This window comes from Vanacampus margaritifer, chromosome 1, assembly GCF_051991255.1.
Source record: "Vanacampus margaritifer isolate UIUO_Vmar chromosome 1, RoL_Vmar_1.0, whole genome shotgun sequence".
NCBI lineage: Eukaryota > Metazoa > Chordata > Actinopteri > Syngnathiformes > Syngnathidae > Vanacampus > Vanacampus margaritifer.
Window position 1 is genome coordinate 30,432,194 of NC_135432.1, and position 22,315 is coordinate 30,454,508.

Consider the following 22,315-nt stretch of genomic DNA (forward strand, 5'->3'; position numbering starts at 1 on the left):
TAGTTTGTTGTAATGTAGTCCGTTGACGTCGAAAAGCATCACGGGAGCAGTAGTTTTTTTGGGACTGTCTGCGTGCGGGGACGCACGTTCGCTGTTCTGAACAGGTGACGTGATGCCCGCTGTCCACCCAGGAACAAATTTATCAATCACGTACAATTAATAATCGAAATTAAAAACAAAACTGTGTTTTTTGGGGGGTAGGGGAGGGGGGGGGGGGGTCTTGGTAGGAAATGATCCAATCGCACAAATAACTATAACTATTCATGACAATATATAATAAAATAAAATGTAAGGAACCATTTGCTAATGTTACAATTCTTTGTAATAAAAAAAATGTGATAAACGAGAACAAGTCATCTTACAAAAATATGTATATATATATATATGTATGTATATATATATATGTATATATATATGTATGTATATATATATATGTATATATATGTATATATATATATATGTATAAAGGCATATTAAGAGAAAAACAGTGTAAAGTGGTGTTTTTAATTATATTGTACTTTTATGGAAGATCATCAGAATCATGAAAAATGGCGTATTCATTATTATTGTTATTTATCTTTTAAGATTAGTATTTATAACAACTTAAATTCTATAGTGAGCCAATACATATGAATCCTTATATTGTATAACATATTGCAAATGTATCCATTATGGTATTAATAATTGTCTTCTTATCCTGTAATAAAATATTAATCATTTTAGTGTTTTTTTAAGAGAAAGGCCAAAAAATGCCACGCCTGAATCTTTTCTATCACCTATCTTAACAAAGAAACACATGCTTCTGTTTATTCAGTAAACCTTTATTTATCAGTGCATGATCAGAATGCAAGATTATTTTCACCAATTTTATATATTTTCCTGTCAGTTCCCTTAAAAAAATAATGAAACAATTTACAGATGATAGTTTTTTTTCTGCATGAAGGCAAAGATTTATACAGGTGTTGTACAATTTAAAAACATTTACAAGTAACTGTGATGTTAAAACTATATTTCTTATATGTGTTTGAGCGATACAAGGCCACAGTCTCATACATAGTAATGGAATGCACGGTAAACAGTACAGTGGTCGATCATATCAACAACAGAGGGGGGACAAAAAATGTAAGTGACGCCACAGGTAGGTTCTTCTGTACACCTTTCAACAGGCAGTCTTATGCTTCAGATGGCAACACGTCTGAGAATAAAAGTGTGTCCAAGAGCAGCAACATCAGTGCAGGTTTCACTTCACCCCAATAAAAAACATAGAGAAGTTATTTTAAGAATATGGGCCACTACTTGACTTCTTTTAACTCATTCACTGCCATTGACGGCTATAGACTTCAAAAACTCATTTGAACAATTTCTATTAATTTTCCACTTTTGTTAATAAGAGTATGAAAACCTAAAAAAAAAGTTAATTATTGAAGTCATGTGATCAATTACAATTACATTTTTTTAATCGTAATTAATTGCATGACTTCACTAGTTAACTAATTTGATTAATCACAAATTTTACATCTGTTCTAAATGCACAATTAAAAAAATAGTTTTTCACACTCGTGTTAACAAAAGTGGAAAAAAATATTAATCTAATAGAAATAGTTCAAATTAATTTTTGATGTCTATAGCCGTCAATGGCAGTGCATGAGTTAATAGACTTAATAGACTGTAATTTTCCACTCCCACTCGAGTCATTTTTAGAAAAAGTCAATGTCGTGTCACAAATGAACACAACACATTTGAATCGGAATGGAAACCTCTAAAAACAATTGCATACCAACACTGATGTCAATTGTCAATAATTTGAATCAAGAAATGATGACGGGAGTAATTTAATGGCAAATAAAATGTTAAGTGAACAAAGAAAATGTTTAAATGTTGTGGTGGCCGTACGTTTGGTGATAATAATATATATCGTTTAAGAATGCTGAAGTCAGAGCTCTCGCTTTTTACAATCAAGTTCTGTTAATTCCATTCATCTAAAATCTGTGACAGTTTGTTGTAAACACTGTGTTAAATAATGCTCAGATCCAGTATATTAAGTCAATGCTACAGCGACATAGAAAAGCTTGCAAACACACAATAGCCACAGGACCTAAAACACGGAGCTGCTAAGTGGACCCATACGGATCACAGAATTGTAGAAATAGAATGTATAGATTGTGCAGTTCTTACAGTCGTAAAAACCTTAAGGGCTATACCTGTTCATCAGCAATGTTAACACCACATTTTCCCTTTGTGGAGAGCCATGTGTGGCGACGTTCACACTATGTCAATCCATCGCGAGCATCGTCAACGCCCCCTCAAAAAATATAGGCAGATCTAGCGAGTATAGATCCCCCCCCCATCTCCAAAGTGTTTTTTTCTTTCTTGCAGTACACTTGCAGTTTTAAACTGTAATGGTTATCTACACATTCTCTCCCTACCTTTAAGACCTGACAAGTGAAATGACTTAGCATGTCTACTGACAGTTATAATTTGAATAAGTTACATTATTATTAACACAGATGAAACAAACACGAGAACGATAAGCACAAGTGTCCGGTCTGTTAGAGTTGTGTGTCAAAAATATCCACCAAAAAAAGCCATCAACATGTTGATGAGCTCATGAGAGTCGAAATTCCGATGGGAAAGCAGACAGTTTATCTTTAACTGTCAAAAAAACCCACCAAATGACTCGTCCAACATCGGGAATACGTCCACAAGCAACGAAATCATCCAGCATGAGAATGTGCCTTGAACCTTCACAGTGACAAAATCACATCCTTCATCCGAGTCTCACAGTGAACTGGGGAATAGCGAGTTTCCTTCAAACCAGAGTCTGTGCTGACCAGCAAAAAAAAAAAAAAACAGATTTAAAAGGTGGACTGCGTGTTACTTTCCATGCTGGGTCCAGTGCTTGTCGGAAAACTCAACGGCGTTGTGAGCAGGAAGAAATCCCGGTCCATGACTGACTGTACTGTACTTTCTATATCGTGTCCACCTGGGACTGGATCTTGCCGGGACTGGGAACCTTCCACGGACCCGGTGTGATGGGAGGCTTCTTGCTGGCGGAGGTCCCATTGCAGCCAGGGTCCTGGATGCTGCTGCTGGACCCCCTGGGGTCCTTTTTACTCACATCTTCAGGCAACCTGTGAGAGCGACTCTCCTTCTCTTTGGCGCTCCTGCGGCTCAACGTATCGCCACCGGACCCTCCCCTTTCCCTGTGCGACTTTTGCGGCATGGTGTCTTCTTCAAGCTTTTTGCCCCTCTTGTGGCGATCGCCTTCTGTAGCGCCGCTCTCCTGCCAGTGGGCGGCAGCCTCATCCTTGTGCCTTCGACCTTCCCCAGCCGGCTGCTGGCCCGCCAGGCGACGCAGACTTTGGGGCTCCTCCTGGTTCTTTAAAGGCACAGCAGTGTCATGTTCCCTCTTGGAGCTCTTCTTGGGGCTGACGGAGCGGTGATCCCTCTTCCCGTCGTGCTTTCGATCCCTGCTCATGTCCTCCGAGGATCCCCGCTCTGTTTTTCTGGGGCTGCGGGAGCTGTCGGCATGATCTGCCCCGCTTTCAGTGGTTCTCTTGGGACTGGTAGCCTTGGAGTCACTCCGGCTTGTTTTCCTGGTGTGGGTGCCGGGACTGGTGGTACGCTTGGAGGAAACCTGCTGTCCTCTTAATCTGTTAGCTTGACGCTCGCGCTCCCTGCCGGTGCCCGGCGAGCCGAGCGACCGTAGCTCTGTTCCGGAGAACTCGTCGGGGCCGGTCAGCGGGGGTGAAGTTGGGGACACTTCCGAGACAGAGGACGGAGAGGCTGGAGATGATAACGGCCCGTCAGTTACAGAGTGTTTGGGCAAGCTTGAGGTTGGAGTGGTTACGTTGTCGTTGGAACCTGGGACACAAGCAGTGGAATGTAAGATCATTTGCGAGCTGAAAATCCTTTACTGGGGGTTTTGCACATTCAAGGGAAAAGAAAAATATCATGCATCAGAGGTGCAATATTGTCATGATGAAAAATGAAAAAAAAAAGGGCTTGGCATCAATATTGAACTTAGTAAAGACAAATCCTGTGTTGTAACATAATCACGACCCACAGGCTGCTGAGCTGCATTGTGCATAGAGCAATGTATTCAATTTCCAGGAGCAACAATTCATGAAAATTCCTTCTTTTGTGGCGAGAGGCTGTCAATGAACCCAATTACTAACCAATTATTGTTGTTCCTTTAGTATTTTTTAGTGACTAAAACCAACTAAACATCAATTAGGCAATATTAATAAGAGGAATTGATGTTGTACTCACCAACCTTTTTGAAACTAATTCAGTCACTGGTTTGGTCATTGTTTTCCAAAGTAAACGTAAATGTTTGCAAATGTCTCATTGTCTACTCTGATGAAGGACTACAGAAGTCAGAGATTAATTACGGTAGAAAGACTGAAATTGCAGGATTTGGACAAATTCATTTTAAACAATGGCTCTAAACCAGAGATGTTCGATACAACTTTTTTTTCAAACCGATACTGGTCTTGAGCAGCCACCGATACCAAATACCGATGCCATTACGCCATAAAAGTGACAATTAATTTTAAAGGAATTTTATTCCTTAAGACGGCCATCGGCCACCGTCACGAGTATCAATACCTTAAAATAAGGTTGGTATCAGCACTCTACTCTAAACGATTACTCGATTATTAAAATAGTTTTGATTCATTTGATACTCAATTACTTGTCGATTAATCGATTAATTTTGACAGCTCTACTAGAATTTGAACTGTTACAAAGGTTTATACCGGGGGTAGGCAAGTTCCATCCTAGCGAGCCGCGGTCCTGCATGTTTTTAATGTCTCCCTCCTCGAACACAGCTGAGAGGCTCCTGCGAAACCTAATTATGAGCTGATGATTTGAAACACCTGGGTTGGAGGCAGGAGACACCGAAAGCATGCAGGACTGCGGCTCTCTGGGACTGAACTTGCCTACCCCTGGTTTATACCAACAATTCATGCCGCTTAAGCCGCATAATAATAATAATAATAATAACAATAATAATAATAATAATAATAGTGTTTATGACAATGCAGATGTCTTGATCCAAATCTTGGCCTGTGTTCAATGGCATCCAAAATAACAATCCTAACCCCCTGCAGGCCTTGTTTGTTCTTCTAGGACTCACTGCTTTGTTTTTGCCATCCAAGCACACAAGCTAATTACGTGTGCTGTCACAAGCAAGCGGTCTATTAACTTGACGGCGGGTGAGTGAGCGGAAAGGAGCAGAGAACAACACTTCAATCTGGGAGCAGATGGATCACTTGGGAAGAAGGGGAGGAGCACAAGGTTTTACCGCGCTTATTTAGGGACAGACCAAGAAAAGCAGTGAGGCCTTTAGTGATGCTCTGGTTTCATGTAGAAGCACAGGGTGGAAGAAGAGTTCAGACCTATAGGAGGAAGAGACAAATAGAAACAGACAGACAGCCGTGCCAATGGAAAAACAAAACAGAGAAGGCAAGTCAGATTTAGGTGCAATGAGAGAGCTTGCGAGCTCAAGCTATAAGAGGCGAGAGAGAAAGCTTGCGACACATGCATGACAAGAAGAAGCATATGGGCAATATTCAACTCTACAGATCAATGTGCATGGCCGAGTGTGAGCGCGCGCTTGCCGGGCGACACTCACTGTGATCGGGAACCAAACCCTGGCCGGGTCGGAGCAACAGATGAACTTTGTTGCCTCCCGCTTGGATCAGCTCGATGGCCCGCGTGTGCGTGATGCCCTGAGTGGCCTCGCCGTTGATCTCGACGATCTGATCGCCCACCTGCGAAGCAGATTTGTGCTGAGAGCTTTTGGGTCATGCGCTCTTCATTTCGACCCAAATGGCAAATACTCACATGTATCCTTCCATCTTTAAGTGCAGGCCCATCTTCAGCCAAACGCAGGATAAACAAGCCCATGTTGTACTCTTTACCTCCCCTCAGACTGAAGCCGAAACCCCTCTGGCTCCGATCCAACTCCACCACAAAATAGTCCTTTTTGCAAAAAAACATTGAAACGTATCAACGACAAGTTACAGTAGAGCAACCAAATAACCAAAGAGGCAAAAATGAACAAATGCAGTCTCACCTGCCTGACGCCTGCTGGGTTTAGTGTTCCCATGTCACCATTCCTGCTCCAGAAAAGACAATAAATACCATGTCAATACGCAGTATCTAATCTACAGTTTTAACAATCCGTGCATGAAGCCATCTAAACATGCCTACAATGAGGTGCCTCATTATAAGCTTCTCATTCTAAACTAGGGGTCTTCAACTTGAGGCTCTTTAGTCCCCCTCCCTGTGGGTCTCTTAAAAAAAACAAAAAGTCGATTTTTTTTTTAAATATATATATATTTTTGGGGGATAAAAAATTCTTGAAATGAATTAATGATGTAAATAAAAAAGGTATAATTAAATGTTTAAAAAAATGAGTCGACATTTTTAAGTTGTCAGAAACAGGGATGAAAGGTAGATGATAGTTTATTTTTTATTTTAAATACTTAAAAATACCCAAAAAGGAATAGTAAAAGCAGAAAATTACCATTAAATGTCAATGAAATTGCCAAAAATGGCAGAGAATTGAATACAAAAAGAAAAGAAAACGTTCAAAAAGTATCCATTCATTGTCCAAAAACTAGGAGATAACTTGCCTACCCTTGGTATAAACCTTTGGAACAGTTCAAATCTCGAACATTTTCATAAAATTCCCAAAAGGAAGAAGGCAGGCAGAAATGAACAAAATATATCTATAATATTGCCAAAAATGTTAGAAATTTGACAGAAAGGCAAAAAAGTCTAAATGTATGAAAAAGCGAAGTCTGAAAAAAGAAGAAGAAAAAATCTAAAAAGCGGAAGAGGAAAAGGTAGAACGTCTATGTACTGGATGCTGCTGTGTTGTGGTGCAGCTCCAATTAGCTCTGGGGCCCTCACTACATTACTAACTCACTGTTTCCTTCATCACAATCTTCAAATGATTTTCTGTTATTTATTTGGCCTAAAATGTCTCTTTTGGCAGGAAAAGTTGCTGACCCATGTTCTAAGCCCACCTGCATTTGAGGAAGTTCCCTCAACCTGCAAAGGTCTGTCATAGAATAACTACAGCAACATTCAAAGAAGATGTTTTGTTCAAATTCATTTTCAAACACCTAAAAAAATAAAATAAAAAAACATGCTTATAAAGAACTCTAGTGTACAACGTGCAATTCCTTAAACAGCCACCAGGGCCTCCCATAACCCCATTTTAGAAACTGAAAAGTCCTGCCGGTATGTTATGTAACAGAAACAAGAAAACCAGTTTTAATAATGTTATGATAAAAAAAAAGCCTCCTGGCCATTTTATTAACTACACCTGTAGTATGTGAAGACAAAGTTGCACTAAATCCTCCAAACAGTTGTGCCGGTTAGTTCAGAAAGGCTTTGTAGCTTGCTGCGGTTTCTGTGATGAGAAACTCCACAGAGGTTACATCTTCAATGGCTCTGCAGTGGCGCTTAATGGGTAGAATTGGAATGCTAAGCAGGTGAGGAACTGCTGCTGCGGGATTAAAAAATGAGGCCTGACTGCTGTGTAATCTTTTTTTCCTCCACCATTCAAGCGGAGGCGGAATTTCCATCTTGGTGTGTGAGCCAAACTGCCGCACAAACCGCTAACTGCACTAAGAAGATTGGACGTGTTTTTAATTGATCTACAATCCCTGTGTGATGGTCTTCTGGTGGTTTACCTGTCTATATAGTTGGGAGGCTGCTGGCCAACAGCTCTTGGATGCACCGACGGACTCTGCATGGCTGAGTTAGTGGTGGACGGAGGCATGCTGTCTGGAAGAGCAAAGGTCACACCACATGATCGGTACATTCAAAATGACACGCGTGATGATCATAGTATAATAAATGACAATCTACCGTCTTCAGGTACAACAGTGAGGGTGACTGAAGTGCCGGCTTCCTTGATGTGCTGGACAATGTCGTTGTGTGACAGCTCCATGATGGACTGGCCGTTTACAGCAGAGATTCGGTCGCCCACCTTCAACTGGCCCAAGCGGTCAGTAGGGCTGCCTTCGATGATGCGTCCGATCTTGTGAGGTATTACTGAGACACACATGGATAACAATGACGCAAACGTGACTATCACATTACAGTCAGGAGTGTGAGCGTTTCTGTCATTACAGGGAAAAACAACCAATTTTGTTAGCAAGAGTATGAAAACCTAGATTTTTTTAATTGTACATTTAGAACAGATATGGAATTTGCGATTAATCGCAAGTTAACTAGTAAAGTCATGTGATTAATTATGATAAAAAACTTTAATCGCCTGACGCCCCGAATTTTTAATAATTTTTTCCCTCTTTAAAAAAAAACATTCGTTCTCTGCCATTGACTGTTATAAACGTCAACAAATTATTTTCACTGTTTTTTTTTAGTTTAACATTTCCCCCCCTTTTGTAACAAGAGTATGAAAACCTAGAATTTTTTTCATTGTACAACTTAGATTTATCGTGAGTTAGCTAGTGAAGTCATGCGATTAATTACAATAAAAAAATGTAATCACCTCTTGCCCCTAATTTTTAATAATGATAATAATAATAATATTATATATATATATATATATATATATATATATATATATATATATATATATATATATATATATATATCTTTTATTTTAATTTTAATAAATTAATGGTGAATGAGTTAAGGGGAAGTCAACCTTAAACATTTCTTGACAATAATGTTACATTTGACCTCACTTAAACATGGCATTCCGGTTAATATTACATTTGTAGAATATGACTTATGCAGCAAAATCCAGCCATTTTTATCCATCTCAGGGGGCGGCCATTTTGCCACATGCCATAAACTGTAAATGACATCACAGTTGCTCAGGGCTCAGGCAACAACCAATCACAGCTCACCCGTTTTCTGAAGCTGATCTGTGATTGGTTGCTACCTGAGACCTGAGCAACTGGGATGTCATTTTCACTTGACAGCAAGTGGCAAAATGGCCGCCTTCTCATATTGATAAAAACTGCTGGATTTTGCTGCTTAACTCATATTCCACTAACTAATTCCACTAAGATTATACATATTATTGTCAATAATTTTTTGGGGGGTTGACTTCCCCACATCCGTTTCCATTCTTGGTCCACTTCTATGTAATATCTACATGCTGCCCCTTGCCCAAATTATGGAGCATCAAAACATCTCTATCATACTTATGCAGATGTCATGCAACATTTCAGTGTTATCAAAAATGACTATAGGCTTTCATTGGGTAAGTGGATTCATCAAATCAGTGAGTGGGCCAGTGAAAGCAACAGAAATCCTGAATATTTGACGAACATCAGTTGAAATTTTGCTCTAAGCATTGGCAGGAAACATGTCACTTAGTATCTCTTTTTTCACCCAAGCAACATCAAACATCTTGGGCGTTTTAAAAATCAAAATGGATCCTTAATTAGTATTTATAGGGTATCAAAGTGTCATGATTACAAAGCCATTTCATTGATCGTCAAGTAGCCACACAACACTTTTTGATTCATGTAAAATTTGTTACATTCATGTGACTGTAATAAATGAAAGGTGGTTGAGCTCTTTATTTATATTATGTGTATATCTTCATCAAATCAATATAATTATGAATATTATAAAATCTAGTCAATAAATACCAAAAATCACCTGAGCTCAAGTGAACATCTACAGATGCAGTGTAATGTCATGCATTTTCCAACCATGCTGTTTACTTGAAATTGCATTCAAAACGATCACACACGTCTGACCTCCTGGAGGGGGCTTGTTCTTTGAGGTGAGGATGACAAAGCCAAAGCCTTCGTTGTCTTTGCGATGCAGAGTGACTTCAAAGGACTCCTGTCGTGAGGGATACGCGACCCTCAGCGGCTCCCCTCGCGGGGTCGTCGGAGAGCTGCCCACCAGAACAGGTGCCACCTGCAGGGGCTGCTGCCCACCGTCCTCCTCCCAGCCGCCGCCGTCTGACACATTTGCAGACACACGCTTAGAAACATCTGTCCAGCCATTCATGTTCTATGCTGATTATCCACATTAGGGACACGGATGAGCTTGAGTCTATAACAGCTACTTTTTACATCAACAGTCAATTGCTGGTCACATAAAGATAAACAACCATTCATACTCACATTTAAATCTATGGATTAGTTTACAGTCTTCACTTAACATGCATTATTTTTGGGAAAGCGGACAGGTAGAACAAGCCAACTCTTGAGACGAGATTCAAACCTTCCGACTTCGGGTTTGTCAGCAAGATTACAATTTTACAAACCCTGGTGCGAGTGCCTTCCAAATGATTAAATGAACTGGTAGTTGCCAAATGACAACATGTAGATTTACTGTATGACAACAGACCCCAGCTTCTCAATCGTCTCTACAAACCCAACAAAAAACGTCTTGTGTTAAAAAAAAAAAAAAAAAAAAGCGTGGTTATTGTTTTGCTAAAGAAAAAGAATCATTTAAGAAGTTTGGTTGACATTTGAGACTGGTCGAGGTCAGAACCTCCCACATGGAAAACTGACTCAGAAATCTTGCAGCTATTTTATCTGTTTGTCAGACACAATCTTGGGTGCTCACTAATATAAAAAAACACTAAAGTAGGGGAAGCCAGTGCACTAATAGCATTAACTGATAAAAACTCATATGTTACTTTGTCAGGGAAGTGGCAGTCAACTCACCTGAATGTGTCAGTTTCCTGCGGACCGTTAGCATGACCTGTCCATTGCGGGCGGCATTGGTCATCAGTTCCAGCACTTGTTTGTGTGATTTGCCTTTGACTGGCACGCCGTCTATACAAAGCAACTCATCACCCGCTCGCAAGCGCCCGTCCTTCTCAGCTGCACCCAGCGGGACGATGGCGCCGATGTACACCTGCCGACACAAAAATGTAACACAGATTTCATGTACTGAAACATACATCTGGACTTCCAGCAGTCAAAATGTCTTTCTGTTCTCTTCATCCGCAGCAATTGGGCATGGAAGTATTTAACAGTGGAGACTTAACGAGCCTCTACTTACCGGCTGCTCCGGCCCCTCGCCTCCAAGGACCCTGAAGCCAAAGCCTGACTCTTGGTTTCTCTTGATGAACACATCGAGGTCCTTGGTGTTTACAGCTGCAGAGAAACATTTGATTAAAAATGGCACTAAAGGGGATGTCAACCTTAAACATTTCTTGACAATAATATATGTGACCTCACTAGTCTAAACATGACATTCTGATTAATATTACATTTGTGGAATTAGAATATGAGTTATGAAGCAAAATCCACCCGTTTTTATCCATAACAGGGGGTGGCCATTTTGCCACTTTCTGTCGACTGAAGATGACATCACAGTTGCTCAGGGCTCTGGCAACGATCAATCACAGCGCACCTGTTTTCTAAAGCTGAGCTGTAATTGGCTGTTACCTGAGATCTGAGCAACATTTGATGTCATTTTCACTCGACAGCAAGTGGCAAAATGACCGCCTTTTGAAATTGATAAAAACTGCCGGATTTTGCTGCTTAACTCATATTCCCCCTAAGGTAGTCCGTAGATACGACGATGACGTCCCTAGCTCCAGATGTAGTAATGATAAGTGTGGATTCATTGCCCTTAATTGTGAGCACGATGATGGCTGTGGAGGCCAAAAAGAGATCCTTCCTTCCTTTCCTCAGTCTTTCCTTCGGTCTTTTGAGGTCTCCCTAATTTGTTGGAATTTAGATATTTCTGGGGTTGGTGAAAGATTCTGGTTGGTAACCCGGTGGGTAGTCTGGTCGGTGCTGGATTTCACTTTCCTTATATTTCTTTGATCCTTCCTCGGGTCTCCTGACAACCTCACGACTCTAGCTGAATTCTGAAGTATTCGGTTTAGGTGAACGGTATGGGATTTTTAAAAGGTTTTAGGTGAATTAATGAGTACGCACTCACACGCACGCACTTATGCACACACACACACGCCGCATTTTTTCAGGACGGCTTTCAGGTGGTCTTTAAATCGTTTCCGTTGGCCGCCTACGGAACGGTGACCAGAGCTCAGTTCTCCATAGAGCAACCTACGGGGCAGCCAAGACTCGGGCATCCGGATGATGTGCCCAACCCATCGGAGCTTGTGCTGGATAATGGTGGCCTCGATGCACAGACATCCTGATCTTGCTAGAACATCAACATGAGGGATGCAATCAACCCAAGCGAGACCTAGGATACGCTCGTGGGCTCTGTACACAGTCCAGTCTTCACAGCCATAGAGTAGGGTGGACTGGCAGACAGCCCGGTAGACGGCCACTTTTGTAACTGTTGTGAGGTTCTTATTTGTGAAGACTCGGGAAGGCAGTCGCCCAAAGGCGCACGAGGCTCGGTCGACCCGGTTCTGGACTTCCTCCTCGAAACTACAAGAAGAAGAGAGTACACTTCCAAGGCAGCCAAATTGGTCTACACACTTCAGCTGGTCTACTCCTGTGAGGAAGGAAGGCTGGGACGGGCGATCGCTACGTGCGGGGTACTGGCATAGAACCTCGGTCTTTCGAGTGTTGACAACGAGACCACGTTGGGAGTAAGTGTCCACCATGGTGTGGGAAACAAAGGCTTAGTCATCGGCATACTGCAGATCAAAGATGGCGAAGGTGCTACGCTTAGTCTTGGCTTGAAGTCTTCTCAGGTTGGACACACTGCCATCAAGACGACTTCTCACGGAGATTGGGTCCTCTAAACCAATTGAGTGGCGCGATAGGAGTGTCACAGCCGTGAGAAATATGTTGAAGATAAAGAACACAACCCTGCTGCACTCCCACGTTCACGGAGGAGGAGTCGGATTGGACGCCATTGATGATGGCTCTTGCAGACATTCCATTGTGGAACTCCTTCAGGATGTTGGTGAAGCACGGTGGACAGCCACACTTGGCAAGAACACGCCACAGGAAGTCTCGGTTTACCGTATCGAAGGCCTCAGTAAGGTCGACAAATGCAATGAACAGGTCATTTTGCTGTTCCCTGCATTTTCTTGGAGCAGCCGCGCCACCAAGATCATGTCTATTGTGCTATGGCTCTGACGAGAAAGCCGCATTGTGACTCCAGGAGGATGGTGTGAGCAATTGGGTTCAGAAGGCGGACAAGCATCAATAAAATGGATTTTGCTGCTTAACTCATATTTCACTAATGCAATACCTTATTTAGACTAGTGGGGCAGCATCGAACATATTATTGCCTAGAAATTTTTGGGTTGACTAATTTTGGAATGACTCAAAGACTCAAAGAAACTAATTCCAAACATATCTAACAAAACATAACACTTTGTAACCATTAATTTGTTGTTCTATCTGAGCTAGGTGGGTTTTTTGAAATACAAATTTGAATGTCCATTTTAATGACTACAGGCCAAACAGTAAAAATACACTATTGTGTGAAGCTTTTCCTTGGCACCTACTAAAACAAACAAACAAAACAAAACAAAAAAGCAGGATTATGCTCTACTACAGTATGACAGAATTTTAATTTTGATTGTAATGCTCTATGAGAGTTTTTAACTCTCAAATATTGGCATTTAACCCATTCCTTCTCAGGGAACTTTTTTTTTTGGTACCGGAATGAAGTGTACTTGCACATCCACTACAGTAGGTAGCAGTCACGCTCTCATTATCAGAAGAGTGCGCAAGGAGTATTAGCTCCTCTGTAGAGGTGTTCTCACACTTTTTTAAACGAATGATACAATCTATAGTCGTGGTGGAGTTGTGTAGGGCGTAGGGGATGGGGGGAATAACTGAAAAGTAATTGAGAAGCACTGCCTAACACAAGTAGAAACCTATTTGACATGGTGCTCTAATTCAAAATAAATTAACATAAAGCAGGGTTTCCCACACCGTGTTAATACTTGGGCGGGCCACCCAAGTAAACTGGCCACCACCCAAGTAGATTTCAAGAAAATTTAATACAAATATATCAAAAAAACGTGTCGCGACCAGATATACCGCATGTAACATTAGTTCACCGCCACTCACTTGTGGATTATGAGGTTAGAGGAGACGCAAGTAGCAGGACTGAGAACACCCCACCAGAGTCCACCCACCCAAGTAGATTTCAAATCTGTGGGAAACACTGTTAAGTCCTAGTGGTATCGGTGCTTGTTTTTGGTCTTGGTGACAACAGTAATTTCTGGACTATAAGGCGCACTTGATTATAAGATGCAGGTGTTTTAACGTTACCGCACCGGGTTCCTGCTACTTTCTTTTCTATAATGAGAGCGCAAATTGTCTCTCCGACTGTATTTGGGCTCACTTGGTTTGTTTTGCTCTACCTGACGCTTTTGTGCTTCCTTTATAGTGCGCCTCATTGTGATCTGATGGAAAAGCCGCACCTTTGTATTAGCGGAAAAGCCGCACCTTTGTATTAGCCGCAGGGTCGAATGCAAGTGAAAAAAAAAGCGGTTTATAGTCCATAAACTACTGTACTCAAGAGTTGAGTATGAGTAAAAATGGTATCAAACATCCCTAATTATTACTAAAGTTAATTACAAAGCTTCCAATTATATGCACATAACAAACAATAATTCCTAAAACTGTGCCCAAAACGGAAACCATCATTTGTTAGATATGGCAAATGGTTGCACACGTACGCTGGCTATCCAACATGGCCTTGGACTTGATGTATAGTTCCGAAGCATCTGGTTTGGGTGAAGACGATCGCATGGCATTGGAGAGCGGATTCGGAGGCGCCTCTGCATGACCGAGAGTCTCGGGGCTGTTGTCGAGCTCCGGCCGCTGCAACTGCGTGACGGGAGTCGGGTGAGCGTGGTGAGGAGTCTGTTGAGGGGCAGGCTGGAATGTAGGTTGGGATGCATGCTGAGGAGCAGGCTGAGATGTTGGTGCCGTGCACTGGAACAGAGGAATCCCGTAGGAATGTTTGAAATAACAAGTACACATATTCCATTAACTAATGTGTCAACAGCAGAAGGCCCGAGTAACTACGCGCCCTCCTGCAAGGAATCAATAAACCGGTATTAGCAAGCCTGTTGCTGCTTCAGCTGCTTGCCATTTGTGCAGCACGGAGGAGCTATGCAGGAACACGTTGTTAAATAAGGCATGTCATCTTCAACAGTTGAGCACACAATGATGTTAAAATCACTGTTTGCCAGAAAGCAGCATGCTTTCTGGGAAATGTGAGCCTGCAGGAAGAGCGCTGCCAGAATAATGCACAGTGGCCGCTGCTTGCAGTGAATATGTTAATGTCTTATCATTCTGGATTGGATTGCTCATCTACAGTACAACTGTATACACGCTATGTGAGTTTCTGACCAATAAGAGTGGGTTTCAACTTACTGGTTTCAATGATTTCACTGGTGATGTCTGACCTAGAAGCAGAAAGGAAAAGGTCACATTTGGTGATGACATGACAGAAACAGTACAGTATTTTTTATTGACGTTGACCTGTTGTGTTGGTGCGGCACTGCTAAGCAGTCAAGAACCGAACTTGTTGATGAAGCAGACATTGAGAATCTACTTTCACTGAGTGACTACTGATCCCAGATACCTCAAAAGCAGATTCCAAGAAGAAGAAATCGTGGTATTTTGAAAATGATGACATTGAATGTCAGCTAGCAGACCTATTTTAAAATCAATAGGACTGTTTTCTGAATTTCTGACTGACGTAGTCTGAAAGCTTGGTGACATGACAATTTGATGCAGCCAGTAGGAGGCAGTATTCTCCAGGCTGCAGCACAACAAAAGCTTTAGCATAGCAAATGCAGAGGACATCCTATGTACAAGTAGCTAGCAGTGGTTCTCAACTATTGTCATTATAAGATCGAGTTCCCTAGTGTCACCAAGTCTAGGCTCATTTTTATATCTTATAAGAACAAAAGAAAATGCACTGTTGAAAAAGATCCTTTGCAAAGTGAAAACATATCTTATTTTTGAAACTTAACTATGTCTGCTGTATAGCATGGAAAATATGCTCCCCTCTACACCAGTCTGTTCTCATATTTGTACTTGTGTCATGTCTCCAGATCCCCCCCCCCCCCCAAACAAACTGCTGGAGGTAAGCTACAATATTTCTTAGTGCAAATGTGAAGCCCATAAGTGCAAAGCATCAAGTCACATAACATTGCTCCCTGTGAAAAAAGAGCAGTTTATGTGCCATCTGAATTTATTCCTGGTTAATTAGGAATTTGTTGTCTTCAGTAGAGTACTTCAGGGTCAAAGAGCCAACTCCTTTTCTAATCAATGATGAATCGGTACAGCAGTGGTGTCCGGTCCTTGAGGGCCTGATTCCTGCATGTTTTCGATGTTTCCCACGTTCAACACAGCTGATTCATATTTAAGCTCATCAACCAGCTGGAGCCTGATAATGATCCTGATCATTGAATCAGGTGTGTTGGAGTAGAGAAACCTCGGAAACATGCAGGACTGTGCAGTACAGTGATGGAGCATTCACTATATGCATGCGCATGAAAAGAATCATAGCACGCTGTGTGAGTTTGCAGCACAGCCAACATTGACAGAGCCCTTCAAATTCGTGGAAGCTTAACGTGAACAGAAGGGTACAACCTTTACGGCGTGGATCCAGACTTTGCATTCCGGCGCCCACTGGAAGCAGCAAACAAATCACAAAACAAGCGCCACCTTTCTGCACCATCCCCAACAGCTCGCCATGTGACTAAGCATGACGTCCTCCCTGCTTGGGATGCAGACGCTGCGCTGCAGATGTTGCAGCACTACAGTGTGAAATTGCTACAATACCGGCACAGCCTTGTTTGTTTAGAACTGAGGCTTCTGTAACTGGCACCTCGACTTTCTGGTTATTTATTGAACTTCCTTTGTCTTCCTCCTTTTGAATCATATACTGTAGTATTCAAATTCTTTCTGAACATGCAATCATGATGAATATTTAGATACAGTACTCTCCCCCCCCCCCCAAAAAAAAAAATTACAAGTGAACTTAATTTGACTTTATCTAAACTTTTGAATGCACATACAACTGTTCAATGTTTCAGGACCCTTTACACATCTTGCGGCTCATGGCAAAATTCACAACAGGTGTTTGATCCGTGAATGGGTCAATACGTTTCCATGGGAATCCACTCCCACGTGACTCTTCTAGTCTCTCATTCTAGTATTTCTGTTAGGGATGTCCCGATCACAGGTTTTTTTTTTTGGGGCACCCGAGTCTGAGTCTTCATTTTAAGTATCTGTGGATTCCGAGTCCTTATCTGATACCTCGGCGATGCCTTAAGAAAAAAAAGAAAAGAGAAAAAAAAAGCGCAGTCATATTGTCTCAACTGTCTTAACTAGGGGATATTTAATACCACTTTTTTCAGACAGATATCAGTACGTATTCTTAACTCTTGAGTAGTCACCAATACCAAGTACCAATACCACTAGTACTTTTGATACATATAATTTCCATCCAAAATACAATGATAGAAAATTTTAAGGAAAGACTGCATAAAATTAATGTCAATTATTTATTCTCGTAATTTCTAGTACCTGATTGTAAAACGGCTGCCGTCGCAAGTACAGATAAGGCCGTGTATACAGTATTGGTACTCGCCCATCCCTAGACTTAACACTTATATTTGAATACCGGAATGTATAAATTAATATAGAAATGTAGACATGTACATACTTCTATGTTATATACTGTATATTGATCACATGGGCCATTCCACCAAATTAGTGCCACTTGCTTTTTGTGACAAACTTAATGTTTTTTTCCCAAATTTTTTTTGTCATATACTTGATAAGTCTTTTTTTTTTTTGCACTGAATCTGTTCATGGGTTTTTGGTATAAAATGATCATATTCATGAACTATCAGCATGCCATTCATGGTAATAGAATTTTAACATTTTACCAATTCTATATATAGTACCAATATGCAGGATGCTTTATAAAACAAAGTCTCATGTACCATATTTTTCTAACTACACTGTATGTCGCTCTGAAGTATACGCAACTCAACAGTATTTATATAGATTTAATATGCAGTTAAATGCAACCAGTAGGTAACACGTTAAACTTGTATTTGAAGTGAAGTTGCTTGGGCTCAACTCTGACAATGCTGCTCAACGAGGCGTGGCAGATTTAGGCTATTTGGAATAGGGACATGTATTCGTCCATTCATGGATCAAACGCCTGTTGTGAATTTTGCCATTCTGCTAATCATTCTCTTCGTGTTGTCCGTGTGATTCATAACATTGTGGGAAGACAAACTACTGTAGAAGTGAACTTTGTTGGCGGCCACATTTTTTCCTTTTTCTTTTTTCGCCACCACGCTAACTCACCTCCTCGGAGCACCAGCACGTTGACCTCACTGCCTACAGGCAAGTCTTTGAGGATGTCCACCACCTGCGAGTGACTCAACGTCTGCACATTCTGTCTGTTAATCTCTTTGATGACGTCACCCTTCAGCAAACCACGGCACCATTGTGCGTCCAGAATCATCTTCACCTTTTGACCCAGCGGGCAGTCAGCAATGGCAAAGCCGAAACCTCCGGGGCCTTTCAACAAAGACACGCTTATGAGCTCGGGCTGAAGCAGGGTGGCATCTGGGCCCTCCTGGTTGTGGACATGAGGAGGAGGTTGGTGGTGGTGGTGATGATGGTGGTGGTGGTGACGTCCCCCGTTAGCCATGGGTGGTACTGCAGCAGTCTGCCTGGGGAGGGTTCCTCCATCCTGAGGCTTGGAAGCGGCGGGAGAAGCGCACATGTCCTTGGACGCGTCCTCACCACTGCCGGAATCCTCGGGTAGCGGGTAACCACGGCACAGGACCATGTCAACATACTGGTTGATGGGGATGGATTGGAACATCTGCACCACGTCGGCATGCGTCTTCCCCAGCACGCACATCCTATTGATGTCAACAATCACGTCACCTGCAAATGCAAATCATGCATGTTTCAATGCTTTTGGAGAATGAGCTATCACAATCACGCCGTTAACACCTGGTTATAAAAGGAGGTTGGAAGGTTCTGGCTGATGAATAGATCGATGAATAGGTCTGGAGAGGCAGCTAAATTGCTGACCGACACGCTTGTCTCAACCTGCCCACACAATCAATACACTTCCCTGACAAACACAGATCCTATTTTCCTTATCGGAGCAAGTTCTATAGTCCCTGTGGTCCACAATGAACCGCATCAAAAAGAAAGAGCGAAAAGGGAACTCGGGAAGAAAATTAAGATAATGTAACATAATAATCCTTTAGCTTTTTTGAAAAATTACACAGCTTTGCAGGGCTAACATTTCACACAGATGGCAAAGCGAGCGTTCTGCAGTCCACCCCCGATGTTTGTTTGTGTTAACTCAGGGTACATAAAAGCTGCATTATAAAATGCAAATGCTGATGCCATTAATGGACCAATATAAAAAAAAGATGTATTGACATAGCATTTAACTGTGCTAAAAGCATCTCGCATCAGATACAAATAAATATATTCTTTAAAAAGTAAATGTTTGTCAATCAGTTGATTAGTGTGACTGGTAACGAGATCTGACAGTAGTCATAGTTAGGGTTCCTTTTCAATGATGCGCTCTAATCCCTGAAAGTTTTGAGTAAGACTGGTTTCCATTTTTAACTGGTAGAATGCTGAACACAACCATGGACTTAGACTTCAGCTACCTCGAGCATCTTTTTTGATATAATCCAAACTCATTGCTTTCAAGAGAAATGGACGTTGAACACCTTTAAAGGGGACGTCAACCCCCCCAAAAAATGCTTTGACAAAAATATGTTCTATGACGCCCAACTAGTCTAAATATGGTATTCTGTTTAATGCGGCATTAGTGGAATATGAGTTAAGCAGCAAAACCCAGCCCTTTTTATCCATCTCAGGGGGCGGCCATTTTGCCACATTCTGTCAACTGAAGATGACATCAATGTTGCTCAGGTCTCACGTAACCAATCATAGCGCAGCTTCAGAAAACAGGTGAGCTGTGATTGGTCGCTTCCTGAGCCCTGAGCAACTGTGATGTCATTTTCAGTCGACAGCAAGTGGCAAAGTGGCCGCTCTCTGAGATGTATTTTGGATTCATAATTTATATTGCACAAGTGTAATATTAACCAGAATGTTATGTTTAGACCAGTGAGGTCACATATAACATATTATTGTCAAGAAATGTTTAAGGTTGACTTCCACTTTAAAAGGTTGACTTTCTTCAGTTACTTTTGTATCAGATTACGTAACATCAAACCTCAAAATATCAGATTTAAAAAAAAACTTGAGAGTTTTATAACAACTAAGTTAGGACTTAGCACTTGAATGACCCTTCTTCACCAAGCCGCTAGCCTCTTTGACTTTTCCATGGAGATATTGAAGTGTCATATAGGGACCCTTACCAGAGGCAATTTTCTTGTCGTGTGCAGCAGGCCCATCAGGAAGGACATTTTTGACCTGAAGAAACTCGTCAGGACGGTCTCCTCCGATAATGGTGAAGCCGAAGCCTTGAGGGCTTTTTCGAAGTGCAGTCTGATAGATGGAGCCCTGTAGCTGAGACGGGTCTCTCGTGAAGTGTCGCACTCCGTGACCAGGCTCCTCTGTGGCAGGGACAAAGTTAGAAGAAATGCCATTTATAGAAAATTGTGAATGAAGATTTGCCCCTTGCAAGTTCATAAATCTCATAAAAGCTGTTAATGTGTTACAAATGCTTCTGGGAATGTGTCAATGTTCCTGTGACATGAAGAAAGTGAACAGCTCAAGAACTGCCATCTGTCTGCACTCGTGCGACAATATCATATCTGACAGCATATTACTTGCAACAAGTAATGCACACACTGGTGCCAAGTTAGATGTAATTATATTTCTTGTATTCAAAGCATCTCTTCACTGTGTGTAAACCATTGCTGAATGTGACAAAAATAAAATGTCAGAGCAATTAAGCTGACACAGTGGTTCTTAATCTTATTGGAGGTACCGAACCGCACCAGTTTCCTGTGCGCATTCACCAGACCCTTTATTGAAAAATAAAATACATATATTTTTTAAATTCAAAACATATGTATAGACTAGTTCACTGGTGAACAGGGAGAGTAGCCTTTTCATCGAATATGGTGCTTTTCGCCCTGAATTCAGCAAGTGTGGTGGTATTGTATTCACCATCTCCATGCAGCTTAAGCTCCTTTAGTTTTGCTAGCTAGCTAGTTGTGCGGGGCTACAATTGCTCAACCTGGCATTGCAATTAATGCAGTTAGGTCTTAGCCTGGAAAGCCACACAGGCATCCAAAGACAGCGATTTGGCTCCGGCCGAAAACAAGCGGGTCAAACAAATTTGTCTATTTGCGCGACGACGTCTTTGTGAGCAAGTTTTTCCCGCAATAACGACATAAGTCATTCAGTCTCTAGTCTCTTCGGCTGGATGTTGGATTTTTACTCAGTCTCTGCAGGGGGAAAAAAAAGAAAGAAAAGACTTCAACGAGTCGCTTTCCCGATGTCACTCCGCTCTTCGCTCATTGGTTTATTCCACTGTCTGTTAGGTCATTTTTGCCCCGTCTCAGAAATGTGACTGATAGGACGGTTGACCTTGAGTCTGGATTTCCAGGCTAGTTAGGACTCTGACTCCCATCACTCAAGTCAACTCTACAGCACTTTAAAACAGCCACCACTGTTTTCTTAAGATGGAACTCAGCAGTTACAATGAAAACAGCAGAGGCCTCAAAATTGAACCCTGTGGAACACCATACGTTCCCTTATACATGTGAATTCATATTGCACATAGTCGTCCGGCCATTTTCTTTTTTTGCTTGCCATGGTATGGAAGGATTCAAGTAATAAAAATCACATGGCGTACCATCACAACATTCACTAATCGACTATTAAGTGCACCAATTTCCCTGTAGATGGGCCGAGCACTGTAGTGTGATCACCTGCAGCTAATGATGGCCGAGCGGGTGTGTCATCACCAATCATATGAGTCAGTTGTGTGCCTTGACTCATCGAACCCCACGGGTTCGATTAAACCCAGGTTAATAACCACTGAGCTAACATTTAGGTGGGAAGACCCGAAAACAACAAAAATAAATAATGCAGCTGTCATATATAAACATGTTAAAGAGGCACAGAGGGGCTAGTAATAATATGTGTGTGCACGCGTCTCCTCTCCTGATTAATTCATGTGTGGTCTGTTAAGATAGTGGTGTGTGGGTTTGTTTTCATGTGGATTTGATCCACGTTAGCTGTTAGCTCGGACAAACAGAGGCCAATGAAGTGTAGCCCCATGAAGTGGAAACGGTTAGAATCACATCCCTACCCTGTCACACACCGACGGCGTCATTTGCAAAAGATTCTCGAGTGAGGAACAGCACGCTGCAGTTCCGCTCCCGGCCAGCATGCGCGCAACTGAG

The 22,315-nt window shown here is 41.8% G+C and overlaps 1 protein-coding gene across 4 annotated transcripts in view; it reads right to left on the reverse strand.

Annotated features, from left to right (window-relative positions):
- Positions 1 to 800: 800 nt before the first annotated feature.
- The window catches only part of magi3a (membrane associated guanylate kinase, WW and PDZ domain containing 3a), a 94,909-nt gene continuing 73,394 nt past the window's right edge, over positions 801 to 22,315 (reverse strand). For 2 of the 4 annotated variants that reach the window (XM_077547316.1, XM_077547325.1), the window contains 13 exons: positions 20,315 to 20,512; positions 18,261 to 18,851; positions 15,300 to 15,331; positions 14,597 to 14,855; positions 11,029 to 11,123; positions 10,689 to 10,881; positions 9,765 to 9,974; positions 7,891 to 8,076; positions 7,713 to 7,806; positions 6,083 to 6,125; positions 5,851 to 5,988; positions 5,639 to 5,777; positions 801 to 3,864 (listed from right to left, as the gene is read on the reverse strand). In XM_077547316.1, the coding sequence (XP_077403442.1) occupies positions 2,969 to 3,864; positions 5,639 to 5,777; positions 5,851 to 5,988; positions 6,083 to 6,125; positions 7,713 to 7,806; positions 7,891 to 8,076; positions 9,765 to 9,974; positions 10,689 to 10,881; positions 11,029 to 11,123; positions 14,597 to 14,855; positions 15,300 to 15,331; positions 18,261 to 18,851; positions 20,315 to 20,512 (3,074 nt within the window). In that variant the 3' untranslated portion in view covers positions 801 to 2,968. Of the gene's footprint in view, positions 3,865 to 5,329; positions 5,403 to 5,638; positions 5,989 to 6,082; positions 6,126 to 7,712; positions 7,807 to 7,890; positions 8,077 to 9,764; positions 9,975 to 10,688; positions 10,882 to 11,028; positions 11,124 to 14,596; positions 14,856 to 15,299; positions 15,332 to 18,260; positions 18,852 to 20,314; positions 20,513 to 22,315 lie in introns of all 4 variants that reach the window. The other 2 variants (XM_077547341.1, XM_077547334.1) reach the window with 2 other exon arrangements.